The following is a 15,503-nucleotide window of genomic DNA, read 5'->3' on the forward strand; positions in this document are numbered from 1 at the left end:
TATTTTGTACACAAGTCTCCTGATCACACGTGAACCTCTTTTTTTTCAATTATTCTAGAGATATGGCGAGAATGGAAAACGGAGGTGGGCAGGAGGGAGGGGAAGTGGGGGCTGCAACGACCCCACTGTGGGGTTCAGCAGAGAAGGACACCCCTCACTGAGAATCACATGGAGTTGGAAGATCCCTTACAGCAAGTCACCAGCTCAACCACCATGAGATACGGGTTGTACCACCACCTCCGTCAGCACCAACACCATCATGGTCATCGAGCTACAGTTGAGTGAGTGGACTCTCACATATGCTCAGGACCACAGCAGGTACTTCATGTATGTTATTTCCAGTCCCCCCAACACCCCTGCAAGCTTGGTGCCCTATAGTGGTGCACAGGTAAGGAAAACGAAGCTCAGAGAGGGAAGTAGCAGGTCCGACTCTAGACAGGTAATAGGGGCTGAAGCAGGATTCTCATTCTTATCTGGCATTTGACAATCTCACTCTGCAATATTCCTGCCTGGAGATTTCCACCCACCCTGTGCCTGAATACGTCCAGGGACAAGGTGCTTCTTACATTCTAGGACAGTTCATCTTGGGACTACTGGAATGTGCTTTTGTTTCCTGGTGCCAAGATCTACCTCCTGGTAGAGGTCACACACTTGCCTTGAAGTTGGCCCTAGCTACATGCCCGGTGACTCCACAGGACACGTCCAACCCCCTTTCCACACTGGCAACTGCATTTCTACACGGAGTTAAGGAATCTTCACTTCCTCCAACCGAAAAGCCTTGGTTTTACCACTCTTCACTTTCTGTTACAGAAATGCAGAAAGGATCTCATTTTAAAGCCCAGAAGACCCGTATTCATGAACAAGCATGTACACCTCACAGGATGCTGGGATGTCACTCCTTATGTTTCAGTGAGCTGCTGTGTTTATGCACTTCAGGCACAGTCATAAGCCAAAAGCCCCACTATTCCTCAACCATCCCAGAGAGGAAAAAGGTCACAGAGCAGTCAGATCGCAGGGCTGAAGGGGACACCTCTTCTAATATTTCCAAGAGCAGCCCTCTCTGGAGAATGAGTGATGTGGTATCAACTTGGCTGTACTTTAGGAATGGCATCCAAGGGCCTCCCAGCCTGGGGGCTAGATTACAACATGTGTGGGTGGGAAACTGAACTTGAGAACCATGCACAGACAGCCCCCACAAATCCTCGAACCTGGGTGTGACTGACGGAGACGGAGCACAGACAGTTCCCCCAAATCCTCAAACCTGGGTGTGACTGATGGAGACCGAGCATAGACAGCCCCCCCCGAGTCCTCGAGCCTGGGTGTGACTGATGGAGACGGAGCACAGACAGCCCCCCCGATCCTCGGACCTGACTGTGACTGATGGAGACGGAGCACAGACAACCCTCCCGAATCCTCAAGCCTGAGTGTGACTGATGGAGACGGAGGTCTCCCACAGGCAGTGACTCTTACCCTGCGGCTCCCTGGTCTGGGACCTTGAGGAAATCCAAGCTCTCCGGCGTCTGTGACACTCGGTCTGAGCCAACAGACTGCTGCCGTGGCAAGGGTGGGCGGGCCATGGAGGTGTACAGGCTCTTCTGATGGGACCTCTGGCTTTCAGGAGCATGGGGATGTGGCACAAACTGGTTTTTGATGACTCCATTCTGGTGGTATCCTAGGAAGAGGAAAAGAGGTGAAAACAAAGTTTAACTTTGCTAAAAGGCTCTCTAAATTTTTTCCAACTATTAGCCAAAAGCAAGTTACTTAGCTTCGCCTGGACTCAGTTTCCCCATCTGAGAAAATGGAGGGCATAACTGCTAATACATTAAGAAGAATAGAGCTAAGACATTGTAAATTGCCTGATGAGTGCCTGGTACAAAGCAGACGCTCACACATCCACGTTGAACTTGACAGTAGAACCACCACATAGATGTTCAGGGTTTCAAAGCCCACAGTCAAGAAAAGGTAATCCTGCAACTAGTTGGCAGGTGCATTCTTAGGTTTAAGAAAAATGATGAGGTTATGATTCAAGAGAGGGCTGGCAGGCAGCTGTTTAAACAGCTGGACATCCATATTCAAGGGGTCGGTCTTGGGTGTCCTCTGCAGGAGCCCCAGGCTGTGGGAGGTGGAAGGAGCATCCCACACAGGCAGGGCAAATGTGGCGGATGGTTGGATCAATCCTGATAGAGCAAGGTCTCCTAGCCAACTGTTCCTAGTCAAGATCACATTAGCCAGTAAGTAATGGATTCTGGCGCTGGGCTCCAAACCACACGTCTGGGCTGAAGGGGCATTATCGTTCCATGCTGTGTGTGATGAAGCCCTTATCTCTTCTTCCACTGACAGATCTGGGCAGGAGGGAAGGGGAACAAGACTCTCCAAGGCACACTTTGGTGAATCCATTCTAAGACCTCTTCCATCCAAATTAAGAGAAGAACTCTCTGGTACCAGTGGGATGACCCTTAGTTTATACGCAGGACTAGAGTTCAGTTTTGGCTCTGTCTCTGATAGCTGTGTTGACCTGAAGCAAGGCACCTGACCTTTCAGAGTGTCAATTTCTTCATTAAAGAAACAGGGAGCTTGGTGAGACCCCACTTGCTGCCAGGGTCGCCAAGGACAACAGAGGGCCATCCAGAGCAGGATGTGTTCTGGGGTCATGATATGCAAAGGGGGTCCACTGATGGGTTGCTCTGTGCTGTTCGTGCCCCACCCACCCTCGAAAAGTTCAGAAATTAAGAGTATGCATTTAGAAACATTCACAGCAGTTTCACAGACATATTTGATGTCTGCTGAATCTCATAAGACCTTTTGGCTTGTATTTTAAAATGCTTTTAAAATTTCATTCTTCTAGTAATTTTTATTACATCTTACAAAAGTAAAGTTTGTGATGGACTGAAAATTAAGGCGGAAAGAAAACATAAACCAAACCAAACAAGCCCTGGTCCTTTACCAAAGATAGTATGAGAAGTGCTGACCGAAAGGATTCGGGTCCAATTGCTCATTTCACTGATGAAGAAACTGTCACATACAGAGGTTGGGAGCCATGCTCAAGGTCAGGTATTTGGTCTGAAGCAACTTTAGCCAACCTAACTGAGGCCAGTGAGCTTTCTAGGTGGTCCGGCCAGGATTTTGCACGGGTGGCTGGTGCATAAGTAGTAACACAATGCTACACTGGTTCTCTTAGCTTCCTTTGTGCTTGGATTTTCTTCAAGGATAAAGGCAGAGGGGAAGACAGACAGGGCCAGGCAGGATGAGGACTCCAGAAGAGATGAAAATTAGTTTCTCGCTGGTGGGCATGGGCGTCCATATTTTAGCATACAGGTGTGAGATTCCAAGCCAGGACACAAAAGAAATGCTTTTTTATTGCTTATCTTGGACAATGCTATAAATCGTCTGGGACGATTTGAGTCAAGAGTGGTCCAAAGATGACCCTTTCAGATCTACAATCCTAAACTTATTAACATCAAACATTCTGGGAGGCAGGGGTGGGAACAGTTCAGTGGTAGAGCACGTGCTTAGCATGCATGAGGTCCTGGGTTCAATCCCCAGTACCTCCATTAAAAAGAAAAATCAAACATTCCGGGGTCTGTTTTTTATTAACTGAATTTTGTGCATGATGGAGCAATATTTGGTGAATTCTGAGAGAGTTCTTCCCACACTAAACAGATTTTTAAGGGCAAAAACTCTTATTTATTCAGGTTTGGATTTTATTCACTTGCATGCTGTATTTTTATCATTAAAAAATGAGAAAAATGAAACATAAGCTCTAAAAAATTTTTTTGCATCAATTTTATAATTTTCTCAGATATTTTATTTTCTTAGAGCAGTTCTCTTTGATTCTACCTGACTGAGAATAAAGATTTTCTATTTATTCATTAAGTTTTTAACTAGTTGTGCAATATTTTCACGGTGTTTGGCTGGAGCTGGGTAGTGGTGGTAGGGTTACAACTGGTAGACGCCTATTTCCATGTAGGCAGCATCCTACAACTTCAAAGCTGAGGACATTCTGGCTGTCACCGACAAGGAACTCCTTTTTCTCTGACTGATGTACAAGGCCTTTCCTAAAGGAGTAATATTACCAGGTAACGAAATGCAGCCAGAGTGCAGTTTCATCAGCTAAAACTTTCCCTGAATTTCGGGGTCACATGTAGGGCCATCGTGTTGAGAGGATGACACCTGGCCCTGAACTGGCTCACGGCGGACTCCTGCGCGGTCGTTTATCTGCTAACGCGTCTCCTCCGGATGTGTTTACCCGGGAGACTCCCGGCCAGCGGCCCCAGCCTGCGGCCGCGCCAGGCTTACCTGGGGGCGGAGGCGCGGCTCTCATCGGGTAGTTGGCATTGTGGGTCCTGCCGGCGTAACCCCGGTTCTGAACGGTGTTCCTTCGGGTAGGACCTGAAATAAACCAGCAATACAAAGTGAGAGTCGGCGCTACTGGCTGGTTTCAGGCTCCTGATGGTTTTTGTGCTCAGGGAACACGCGTGAGAAGTTTGGACCGCAGGTGTGGGCGGGTCTGCAGGAGGCCGGCTGCACTGTCCGCGCAGCTCTCGGCTGGGAGGGGCCCGAGGACACGTTGATGGAGGCGGGGCTTTGAAATGTGAGACACAAAGGCTTTACAAAGAGGCATTAATAAGCTTGCAGAGGGGTTTCTATTTTTGTAGATGTTCCAAAGAGACAGATGCGACAGCGAGCGCCGGCGCTCCGGTTCTGCCCGCGGCGGCACAGAAGCCGAGCGGCACGTCGCGTCCCGGGCGCGCAGGTCCGCGGCGCTGACACCTCTGCTTCCGCCCAGAGCCGCGCGCGCCAGAGGCCGTGCGCTACGGTCTTCCAAGTAAACGCAGGGACCCCGAGGGTAGGAGCAGATCTGTAGCCCTGACACAGGCGTGCAGAGTGAGAAGGCAAGCGGTGGTAATGGGGCTGCACTGCGGGCCAGAACCAGGGCTGGGGCGGGAGGGCCGCTGGGGCCAGCTGGGATCTCTGCAGAGATGATGTGTCAGAAAGGACAACAAGAAACAAGGGCTCCAGTAGGACATGAAGGGGGGCAAGATTAAATCAGCTGGAAGCGGGGTGCAGGGGGAGTGCCTTGTAAAGGGAACAGGGACAAGGCAGGAAGAGCACGAAGCAAAGGAGCCGGTCTCGGGTCCTGGGGTGAGAGTACCTGGCCAGGGGAGGGTGTCTCCTTCCTGCCCCTCCTCCCCATGCAGATGTAGTAAAACTGTCTTAGACACTGTATTGGGGTCTACTGAGCACTGCTCACACATCCTGCTGGTGATCTGCAGTGCTTCTTTGCCAGGCTCTGTGCCCTGGGGTCTGAGCCCAATGGACTGTTAAGCCTCTGCATCCCAGTTGGCTTTGGCCAGTGGGAGGCACTGGTCGGAGACACCAGCACCAGGAGAGAGCAGTCAGGGCATCTCTTCTACCTGCTTCCTGCCTGCATCCTTCATTCGTCTCAGCTCTTTCCTCCCGCGGCCCCTTCAGGCTTAGGGGTGATAGTGATGCCCTGCTGTTCCTTGCTCCTGAGTCCCCACTTTGTTTCCTTAACCCTGCTCATACCTCTGTGAAGAGTCCTTTCATGTAAAACCCTCTTCAAAGATCCCACCTAAATGTGCTGTCTTCTGGCAATTGCCAATTGATACACAGATAGACACCAACAGTTCCTGAGTGGCTGTGTCTCTGTACTGTATTAGTGAGTTACAGCACGTGCCACCGTGCACATTGTAGACAGGTGTCAGAGAGGCCTGTTTTACGGGGGTGGGTATAGCCCATTTGTAAAGCATGTGCTTAGGATGCACAAGGTCCTGGGTTTAATCCCTAGTACCTCCATTAGAAAAAAAATGTTCTTTTAAATTAAAAAAAAAATGTAGTCTTTAAGGAAAAAAGAAGGCTATTTTGTACTTGGCATATTCTTCACTGATCATATATATGGACTGCCTTCTGTAAAGATACCTACATTACAGGAATACATAGCACATATGATTACTTTATGCTGTGTGTTACAATTTTATAAATATCATCTATAAATAGAAAAGAATCAGAGGCCAATAAAGGAGTTAGACTGAGATGTGAGTCAGTGCATGTGCGTCTTCTAATGACGCACCTGGAAGTGAAGGAGGGCGATACTAGACGTGAGGCAGAGTAACACAGTGAAGCCCTGCAGGGAGTGGTAAACGTGGTCAGTTTCTTTAACATGGACAGAAAGGATGAGGTCTGTATTGTTGACAAGATCAGAGTGCAAAGGGCTGGGAAATTTAAAGCCAACAAACTGACTTGTTTTAAACACAATTAGTACTGTAATGCCAGGAATGCGCCACATAACCATTAAATCATTCAGAAAGGTTTAACCCGCCCATTTGCCTTGGTGTCGGTTTAGTTTGAAATGTTTCAAACTGAAGAAAATCCCAGCCCCAGAAAGCAGTAAACGCGCAGGTTCTTTCCCCTGCAGATCTGTGCGTGGATCGTGAGCGTTTGGCAGGAGAAGGGTTCGGCCCAGAGCAGGGTGAGGGAGGGCCAGGCAGGGAGCCCAGAAGCCCCAAGCCCAGCCGAGGTCCCACCCGTGTGGCCGCGAACACTTACGGGAGTTCTTGGGCAGCCCGGGTCCGATGCTGACCTGCAGCACTTTGTTGCTGGGCTTGAGGATGGCCAGGTCACCGAAGCCCTGGTGGAACTGCACTTGCCGGGAGCCCCCTGCACTCCAGGGACCCCAGTTCTCCTTTTTCAACTTGAGTTCAAGCCTGCGACAAGCATAATTAACAAGTCGAGACCATGTTAAAGCAAACGGAGGTGAGTCCAGACACAAGACACGCGCCATCACAGCCCCCGAGTCCCCGAATGTCCCACCAATAGGCTGTATTCTGCACTGAGCTGGGGACTTGCGCTCCCACTCCAATCACTGTCTTCTGCTAGGAGCCTCACTCCACTTCTGTCTGCTCTGCCGAATAAAATATTCCTTTATTGCTCATATATAAACATTTGCCTTTCCTAGCCTCACCTTGGTGACCTTTGTCCAGCGGGTAAGTAAAATGCACCATTCGATGAAGTCATTATTTGACAGAAGTGCATAAGTGACCTTTTCAAAGTCTGTGGCAACCATCTGGACTCTCTTCTGCAGGTCCTAAGAGCCCACCAGAAAAGTTGAGGCACCCAGGGCTCCTTGAAGCCACTGGAGCCAGTCAGACCCCATGCCGCACCCCGCAGGCCTCCCCGCCTCTCAGCCTGGACCCCAGGAGTGAGATCAAGGCCCCAGATCGCAACTTACGTGTTGCTAAATTTCAGAGGTAGTTGCTTCTGGGTCTTTTCCTCATAACGCTTTGCTAAGAGGCTCAAGAACTCAGTCTTGAAGACGGATTCAAGCAAACTGTCATACTCTTGCTCGTGAAGAATAAAAATGTCGTCCTGCATGGTGCTGCAGAGAGACGGGACAGACTCGGTGAGAGCTGCACTTCCGTTTATTCCGTGATTTTTTTCACTTCTTTTTAAATCCTATAAGACAGCACTAGGTTTCTACAGCCTTTCTTACTGTAATGGATTATCTTTAAAACAAAACACAATAAATTATGTAAATAAAATCGCTAAAATATGCTTCTGAAAGAAGTTTACAGCCAACCAAAAGCATAATTGAAATACTTCTCTCATGTGACTTTTTCCCCTGTTTTTTCAATATGACTTAAAAATCAGGAATTTAAGAGCAATTTAGTCTGTATTCAAACAAGTCCATTTTCAAATTCAACTTCCATGTTCCTAAAATCATAAAATCCAGAATGTTATGAATAGAATGTGACTGAAAATGAACAATTCCATGCAAGTTCCAAGTTAGCAGAATTTATGATATGGTTGTACTTACTGTATTTTTAATTTTTTTTTTTAAATTGAAGTACAGTCAGTTTACAATGTGTCCATTTCTGGTGTAATTTGTAGCTACTGTAATAAATCCTAATGGCAAGAACTGTGAGCTCAGTCATCAACAGGGAAGCCAAAGTCCTAGGTTTCATACGCCCTTTCAGGAGCATCTGGGTATTCGGTGCTCTGCTATAGTGCAAGCCAGGTCTGTTGACTGTCCGAACACACCAGAGTCCAGAGAAATACAAGACAGGTGCACACACAGCGAGCACAGTCACCACCTTAACACACCTTCGTGGGAGCTGCATGTTTGGACCGGGTAGGGCTGTGGGGAGACTCACAGCTGGAAGGGAGGGAACGTTGGGAGCTGTGGGAAGAACGGCAGAGAGAGGCTGAGGCAAAGCCAGTCCCGGGGAATACGCTTAGTGGTCAGGGGTTCATTAGTTCCATCCCCGGCCCCAGCCAGACTTTGTGGAAACCACAATGCACATATGACTGAGAGTTTTTCTTCCCTGGTTGTTGCATGTGTAGTGCAGCGGAGGGAGGCCACCGCCCCAAAGGCTTCATGATACACAACTTTACCACCACCTCCAAGCAACACTGTCAAGCACCTAAGACAACCCTATAGAGAGTGACATTTCATTACGGATGGTAGGTGTTCTTCCAGGTAAAATAAACAAAGTAAGTGATCTTGCTTCAGTGAACTGACCACAGGAAACTGTAATCTCTCCGAGTGCAGGAAATGCTGAGGACAGGGTTCCTTAGTAACCAGAGCTGAGCTGTGTCACCCAGAGCTATGCTCTGCCCTCGGGGCCCTGGTACCGCCGCATCCGTGGGATGACTGTGCTGTGACACCACCAGACGGTGAGGCAAACACGGAGGACTGGGGTACAGAGGATCCTGAGGGGAGGGATTCCTCCTCCATGCAGAGTTTGATCCACTTGAACTACAATTCCTCTGGCCTCCCTGTTCAGTGGCAGGACTAGGACAAGGTCGGGGTGGGCGGTCTGTGGGACCAGAGGTCTTCGTGGGCAGAGAGAGCCTGGATGATCCCAGCTTTGTCAGGAACTGTCTCTGGGCCGCAGCAGGGAGCTAATGACTTGTCCCTGATCGAGCCAGATGCTACAGCCACAGCCTCTTTCTCTGAGACCTCAGCTCCTCAGTCTCCCTACAGGAAAGGAGCCTCGTAATTCACAGGAGGAAGAAGGTCTAAGGTAGGACCCCAACCAAGCGGGAACATAAAGGCACACAGCAGCAGCACATGCAGCCCCAGGGCAGGAATGGAGGAAGCTGGTGGCAAAACACCATCACGGGGAAGAAAGAGCGGGGCCCTTCGTGTCCTGTTCACTGAAGACGGGGACATCGAAGAGTTCTTCTTGGATTCAAAGTCAGAACCCTTTACAGGCATCTGGGGACACCAAATGGCCACCTGGGTGGAGCACGTGGTCATGACTATTACCTCCAGAGTTTGTTCCCAAATATCCCCGCATCACAGCCACGCTACCTGCGCACTCTTGTGCTGGCTGGGATACAGATTTTGCAGTTGTGATGAAGACCCCGACAACCTGAGGTTTAAACAACATAGCGTTTTTGTCTCTGTCACTCAACAGCATGTACAAAAGCAATTCAGGGCCAACACGACAGTCCTCCAGCGCCTGGCAGCCAGGCGTCTGTCTACTCCCCACCTTTACAGGTACCACCCGGAAGTTGCACGTCACTGCTCACACCCCACTGGCCGGCGATGTGTCACATGGTCACACCTGGCAGAAAGGAGCCTGGGGGATGAGGCCTTGGGGTGGGCTGCCGGCTATCAACATGCAGAGGAATGAAAATCACAGGACAGCTCACAATCCCCACTGTACTTCCTTGCTCGTCAACTTTTCCAAACCTGGAATTAGACTCTTTTCTTAAAGTTTGAGGATAATATACCTCAGGGAGTGTGGCCACAAAGCCGCTGCCTAGAAACAGGCAGATGAAAACTCTGTAACTGTCTTCATCACTTCAATGACAGCAATTCGAAATTCCAAAAGGCATTTGCATAAAAGCTGCTCAGAACGGCTCTCCCATCATTCGGAATTAAGAAAGTAAAGTGCCAGCGTGCTAGCACAGGTCTAAGAAGGCAGCTGCATACAAAGGGGGTGCATACGACGGGGAAGAGGCAGCCAGGATGAACCCCAGATTTGGTGTGTAGGGTGGAGTGAAGCTCCCGCTTTAGCTGCTTGATGCAAAGCACTTGACATGTCTGGGCACATCTGTTTGTCAGGCTGTGCTTTAGGTGGAACAGCGGTTATTCAACAGGGTTAAATCAGCCCAACGCAAGAAACTTTGCGTGGTTTAATGTGCTCAGATTAATTAGGAGTTCCACGATCATAAATAAACAAAGCAAGTAGGCCAAACATCAAGGTCAATTATCAGCATGAGTCTGCAGATGAGAAGAGACTGTTTGGACACTTTGACTTCAACCATCAAATTCAAAACCTCACCCTTCGGTGACCCAGGTCCAAGTGTCAGGAAGCCATCCTCACCCAGGCCAGAGTTTCAGCTCATTTCCCTCTCCGCGGCCCACGCGCCTACATCTGAAAACAAAGCTTTTCCATTTATTTTTTTTCCTAAAAAAAAAATCAGACTTATTTTTGGACTTCACCCCCGTCTTACTCATATGCTCAAGTTGCAGTTCCTTACAGACGCCCGGCGTGGTGTCCTGTACTGGAAACTGCGTTACCGGCCGCCGGTCTGGCTCTCTACTGTTTCTTCACTCTCCCATCTTTGTGGCTTATTGTTATACTGCTAACAACACTAGGAAATCTTGTTTTACTTCCATAACCGGTATCTTCTCTTTTTTTCAATTAAAAAAAATTTTTTTTGTGGGGGAAGTCATTAGTCTTTTTTTTTTTTTTAATGGAGGTACTGGGGATCGAACCCATGCTAGGCACTCACTCTACCACTGAGCTATACCCTCCCCCAATAGTTTCTTCTCAAAAATGTTAGGTATAAAACACTGGGTAAGGTCTTAAAGGAGTTTTTTTGGGGGGGTAGGTTTGTTTGTTTGTTTATTTAATGGAGGGACTGGGGATTGAACCCAGGACCTCATGCATGCTAAGCACACACTGTACCACCGAGCTATACCCTCGCCCCAGGAGTTTTTTTCCTTAAAGCTAAAAAGGCAGTTTCAGCTAGGACAGCCGCTGCCTTTATTTAAGCCTTAAAAAAAATGTTTCCTGCTTATGAAATAGATGCTCCTTTTAGTAAGCTAAACACTACAGAGGTGAAAAGAATTCTACCATTCACAGAAACCAATGACACCAGTTTGGGAATCCTACTTAAATTCTGTGGGAAAGTGCAGATACACGTGGTGTTAGGCCTCGGCACCGGCCTCCCAGGAGAGGCTTCCCAGGACCCCCAGGGGAAAAGGCTCACTCCCATCTTTTTTGCACCCCAGGAGTGTCCCGGGTACCACACTCTCAACACGTGCAAGCCACGCGCTACATTTACTCAGGACACTGCTCCCTCTTGCAGAACGGGATGGGGCGCCTTGAGGCAGGGATGGTGTCTCGTTCACCCGCGAATCCAGAGCTGAACACAAGGGAAGCGGATCGATCCAAAAATGTCAACAGCTCCCAGGTTCCCAAAGCTCAAAGGCCACAGCAAGCAGGGTTTCAGTCATGCGTCAGGGCAGCCGAGCAGGGAGGGGAGCAGACTGTCCTTACTGCCAGAGGAGTAGGGCAATCAGGCAGTGAACCATCCCAGGGGGCCTGGGGCCTCCGTCTAAAGCCCCCCTCTTCCAATAGTACAAGTACTAGAAACTCTCCCCACCCAGACAGGCGGCCCCATAGCTTTCAGGCTTAGCCTTCTGGGGATCAGCTACTGGAATGGGAAGGGCCGTCGGCAGCTTCAGCAGAGACAGCCCCAGGTATGAGACTGATGACACCAATCTCACCGCTGCCAACAGGAAGGCAAAGAGCGTGGGCTGTTACACCTGGTGGCCACCTTTCCAGCAAATTGAGTTTTTAAAATAAGGGTGAGGCCAGGTCAGTACTTGGGCCAGAAGCAGCTCTGGAAGGATCCTTCAAAAATTGATGCTCGGCCTCCTGTCAGCAGATAGCCCAAAGCCTCGGAAATCCAACGTCTCAACTACATGTCAATGTGTCACTCCTGAGATCCTCACCATGTCTCCAATGAAGGCAGAAATGCGGGTGTCAATCTTCCTAACTTTTACTTAGATAAACTTCTTTCCTGTTCCTTTGAGCAACTGTAGTCACCATATCTCTGAGCTATTGGGTCTAATCTGTTTTTTCCCTGTAAGTTAAAAACATTTTTAAGAATTTTCAATTATAATTCAGCTAGATATATTTCAGTACATTTACAAAAGGTAAAGACTTTTAAAAATATGATGTCTACCGGAGGAGTAGGAAACACTTTTTATAATGGAAAATTCCAAATATATAAAAAAGCAGAATAGCACATGTCAGGAGGTTTCAGCAATGTGGATCAATCCAGTCAGTCATATTTCTTTACAGGCCCACTCCCCCCACTGCCACACACCAGCTAGCATATTTTAGAGCAGAGTATAAATATTACATTATCTTATTCTTAAATATTTCAGTGCTTATCTCTAAGAGATAAAGCCTCTTTGAATAAAAATAACCACAGTACCATCGGCACACCTAAAGAAATGAATAAATCCCTCATCGGATATTTTGCCGTGCTCACATCTCCCCAGACTGTCTCGTAATTATTTCTGTAGGGCTGGTGTGTTTGAATAGAGAGCTGGGAGCCAACTTGGCCTTATTGATAGTAGTTATAAGAGCCAGAGACGGGCTGAAAGAAGACACTGATAGTCTGAATGAGCAGCAGCCAGGTGATCATTCCAGCCAAGAGTCAAGAAGCCTCATAAAGTCTTGAAAACACACACACATTGCAACTTTCTTCTTAAAGAGCAAGACAACTGTTAAAATATTTCTCCATATCAATACTGAAATATATTGAGAACACACACACACACAAGTTGTTCATCTGGCACTACAATCAATTTCTATTGTGGGTTTGACTCTACACAATCCATCATCCATCTGGGTGCATTTCTAACTTGGGTGAGATTCCTGTCCTAACCCAATGGATGACGGAAACGAGGGAACAGTACTAATCTTGGTAAATGTGGGGCTCAGTAACTGTAATATACAAGGAGGACAAGTTAAAATGACTCAGGCTTTTTTTTTCCCTAGAGCCAGAACAAATTTCAGGCTAAGTCCTTCATTTTATTACATCCTCTAACAAGGAGAGGCCACAAGGAAGCAAATGTCCAGGCCATGAATACTAAAGAGAAAGCAGAAAAAGAAGGTGATTTTACTAAGACATTGCATCCCCAGAAGCTGTGAGAAGAAAGAAAAAAAAGAAAAAAGAAAAAAAATTGAGAGTGAATATCCCACACTTCGAAGACTAGATGGACAAGATAGTAAGTGTCAAAGTACTTGATACAAATGTAGATACACTGTGATCAGGCATTCCTTGAAGGGTCTGAAGGCTGAAGACAGACCTGGGCAATAATAAAAGGAAGACCAATGATCACCAAAGCTGTCATTCTCCCAGCACTTCGCAGCTCACCCACGTTCGCCGAGGTCTAGCTGGTCCCTGGGCAAGAAGAAAAGAGATGCTTCCAGTTGGGTTCCTTGGAACACCAAGGGCAGCCTCAAGGCCCAGCTAGCCAGGAAGGGTGGGGCTGGCAGGCTGCCCAGCTCAGGCTGTGACCCAGCCAGTGAGCTTGGATGCTCAGCAAGACCTGAAAACCAGACAGTGCTGAGAGCTTTTCCGTGAAATCCACGGCACTGAGACCCATCCAAGGTGGGGCTGCAAAGAGCTGCCGATGGACTCATCTGCTCAGAAGTTCCACCACATCCTGGGGGAGGGAATAGCTCAGTGGTAGAGCGTGTGCTCAGTTTGCATGGGGTCCTGGGTTCAATTTCCAGTACCTCCATTGACAAAAAAAAAAAATTCTACCACATCCTGAACTGAAGTGTTTTAAACACTTAACCTCGCTGCACCGCCTGGCCCTTTATCAGGAAAATGGGAAACAGACAGAATCAGAAACCACAGCAACACAGCCAAGAATGGACACAACTTAAAATCTGCTTTGGATGACGGCACTAGAGCCAGGATTTCCAGCCAGCCTGGTGGGCCAGATGCCTGAGCACACAAGGCCGCTGGGAGCAGCAGTTTTGTCCTCTATGTGGAGTAAGAGTTTAGAGGTGTCCCAAGTCCAGCAAGACACGTTCGCAACCAGAACAGCACTTGCAATGCAATGGCAGCGCGAAGCCCACCGGCAGAGGCAGTGGCGTCCTCAGCAGGGCCCAGGGACGCAATGCAGGGAGGAAGCTGCTGGCTCAATGGGACCTTTCTTCCTCTTTCCTTAGCCTTCTGTGGACTGAGAGGGTTTCCTCTCATCAGAGGGAGCTTAGTTACCCTCTAAGTTACTAGCATGGGAGGATTTAGGGAAGTGTCAGCAGGCAGAGATGCCCTTCTACCAAAAGAAAGCCAGAGTGCACACAGGAGGGGCGCAAGGCCTGCCCGTGAACTTGGAGACGAAGGAGCACCTGGCAAGAACTCCAGGGCTACGCATAATTTGTACTCCCTCCCGGGCATGAACAGGCAGAAAGGGCCTCAAGGAGTCCAAAGACACGCCCCTCCTAGGACACTCGGAGGTCACGGCAAACTAAACCAATCGTGGTGCCCGTCTGGCCCCCTCTGCTTGGGCCTTTGCTGGTGAAATGGGTTAGGGTTCAACACGGCCGAGGTGGGCTTGCGGGCGGGGCTCCGGACCGTTGGCCCCACTTCAGTAAGTGCGAACAGGCTGTGTCTGTTTCACACCCTAGGTTTATTTATCAAATTTTATGGGAACAAAGAATCTGAGCGTCCCTTGACTGGAGGAGCAGATCATAAGGCAACTTTTCCTCGGCATCTCATTCTCTGAGGAACAGGGACGCCCGGAGACATGTGAGGGTCAGGCCCTCTGAGGGAAGACGGGAATTTCAGTTCCCTTCACCACGACTGCGAGTGAGGAGCTTTTCTCCAGGCAGCACTTGGGATGGCGGGTGGCGATGCTGAAGAGAGATGGGGCTCCCTGCTGCTGCGCCGTCACCACTCACCTGAGGGACACGGACAGGATCCTCTCCATCTCGATTCTCCGCTTCAGCACTTCCTTCACAAGGCCTTTGTCTGGGCCCTGCTTGACTTTTTCTCGTCCAATTAAGTACAAGCACTTTGGAGTAAGAAGCAAGTCTCGCTTGACACCCTGCAAGGAGAGGGAGAGGCGTGTTAAGGAGGTGGTCGTGTTAGGCAGTTAGACAGACATGAGCAGTGGGCAGGAGGACAGGAAGGGGAAAGGAACAACCCAGAAAATAACTACATCTGGTCTCAGGATAAGGGACTCCAGAAACCTTTACTTTCCCTGAGGGCCAGCAAAAGAAGCCAGTTAAAATCAAAACACTGCAGCTGCGCATAAGAGGAGGCCCCGGCGTAACGTGACCCAATGACCCTGCCCCAAAGGGGACGGGCGTGCCAGAGCGCAGGGAACCCGAGTTTTCAATCAGCCTGAGAGCAAGGAACCTGAGCTGTCAATCAGCCTGGTCACTCAAAGAACCTGAGCCGCAAATCAATCAATTGATCACGAAACCCCGCCC

At 48.9% G+C, this 15,503-nt stretch overlaps 1 protein-coding gene across 1 annotated transcript in view; it reads right to left on the reverse strand.

Annotated features, from left to right (window-relative positions):
* The window catches only part of MYO1E (myosin IE), a 190,495-nt gene that overhangs the window by 15,006 nt on the left and 159,986 nt on the right, over positions 1–15,503 (reverse strand). Inside the window, exons 22-26 of the mRNA XM_074366210.1 lie at positions 14,970–15,115; positions 7,250–7,396; positions 6,568–6,725; positions 4,297–4,389; positions 1,471–1,672 (exon numbers count right to left, since the gene is read on the reverse strand). Of these exons, the coding sequence (XP_074222311.1) occupies positions 1,471–1,672; positions 4,297–4,389; positions 6,568–6,725; positions 7,250–7,396; positions 14,970–15,115 (746 nt within the window). The remainder of the gene's footprint in view (positions 1–1,470; positions 1,673–4,296; positions 4,390–6,567; positions 6,726–7,249; positions 7,397–14,969; positions 15,116–15,503) is intronic.

The sequence above is a fragment of the Camelus bactrianus genome, chromosome 6 (assembly GCF_048773025.1).
Source record: "Camelus bactrianus isolate YW-2024 breed Bactrian camel chromosome 6, ASM4877302v1, whole genome shotgun sequence".
In the NCBI taxonomy this organism is placed as follows: Eukaryota; Metazoa; Chordata; class Mammalia; order Artiodactyla; family Camelidae; genus Camelus; species Camelus bactrianus.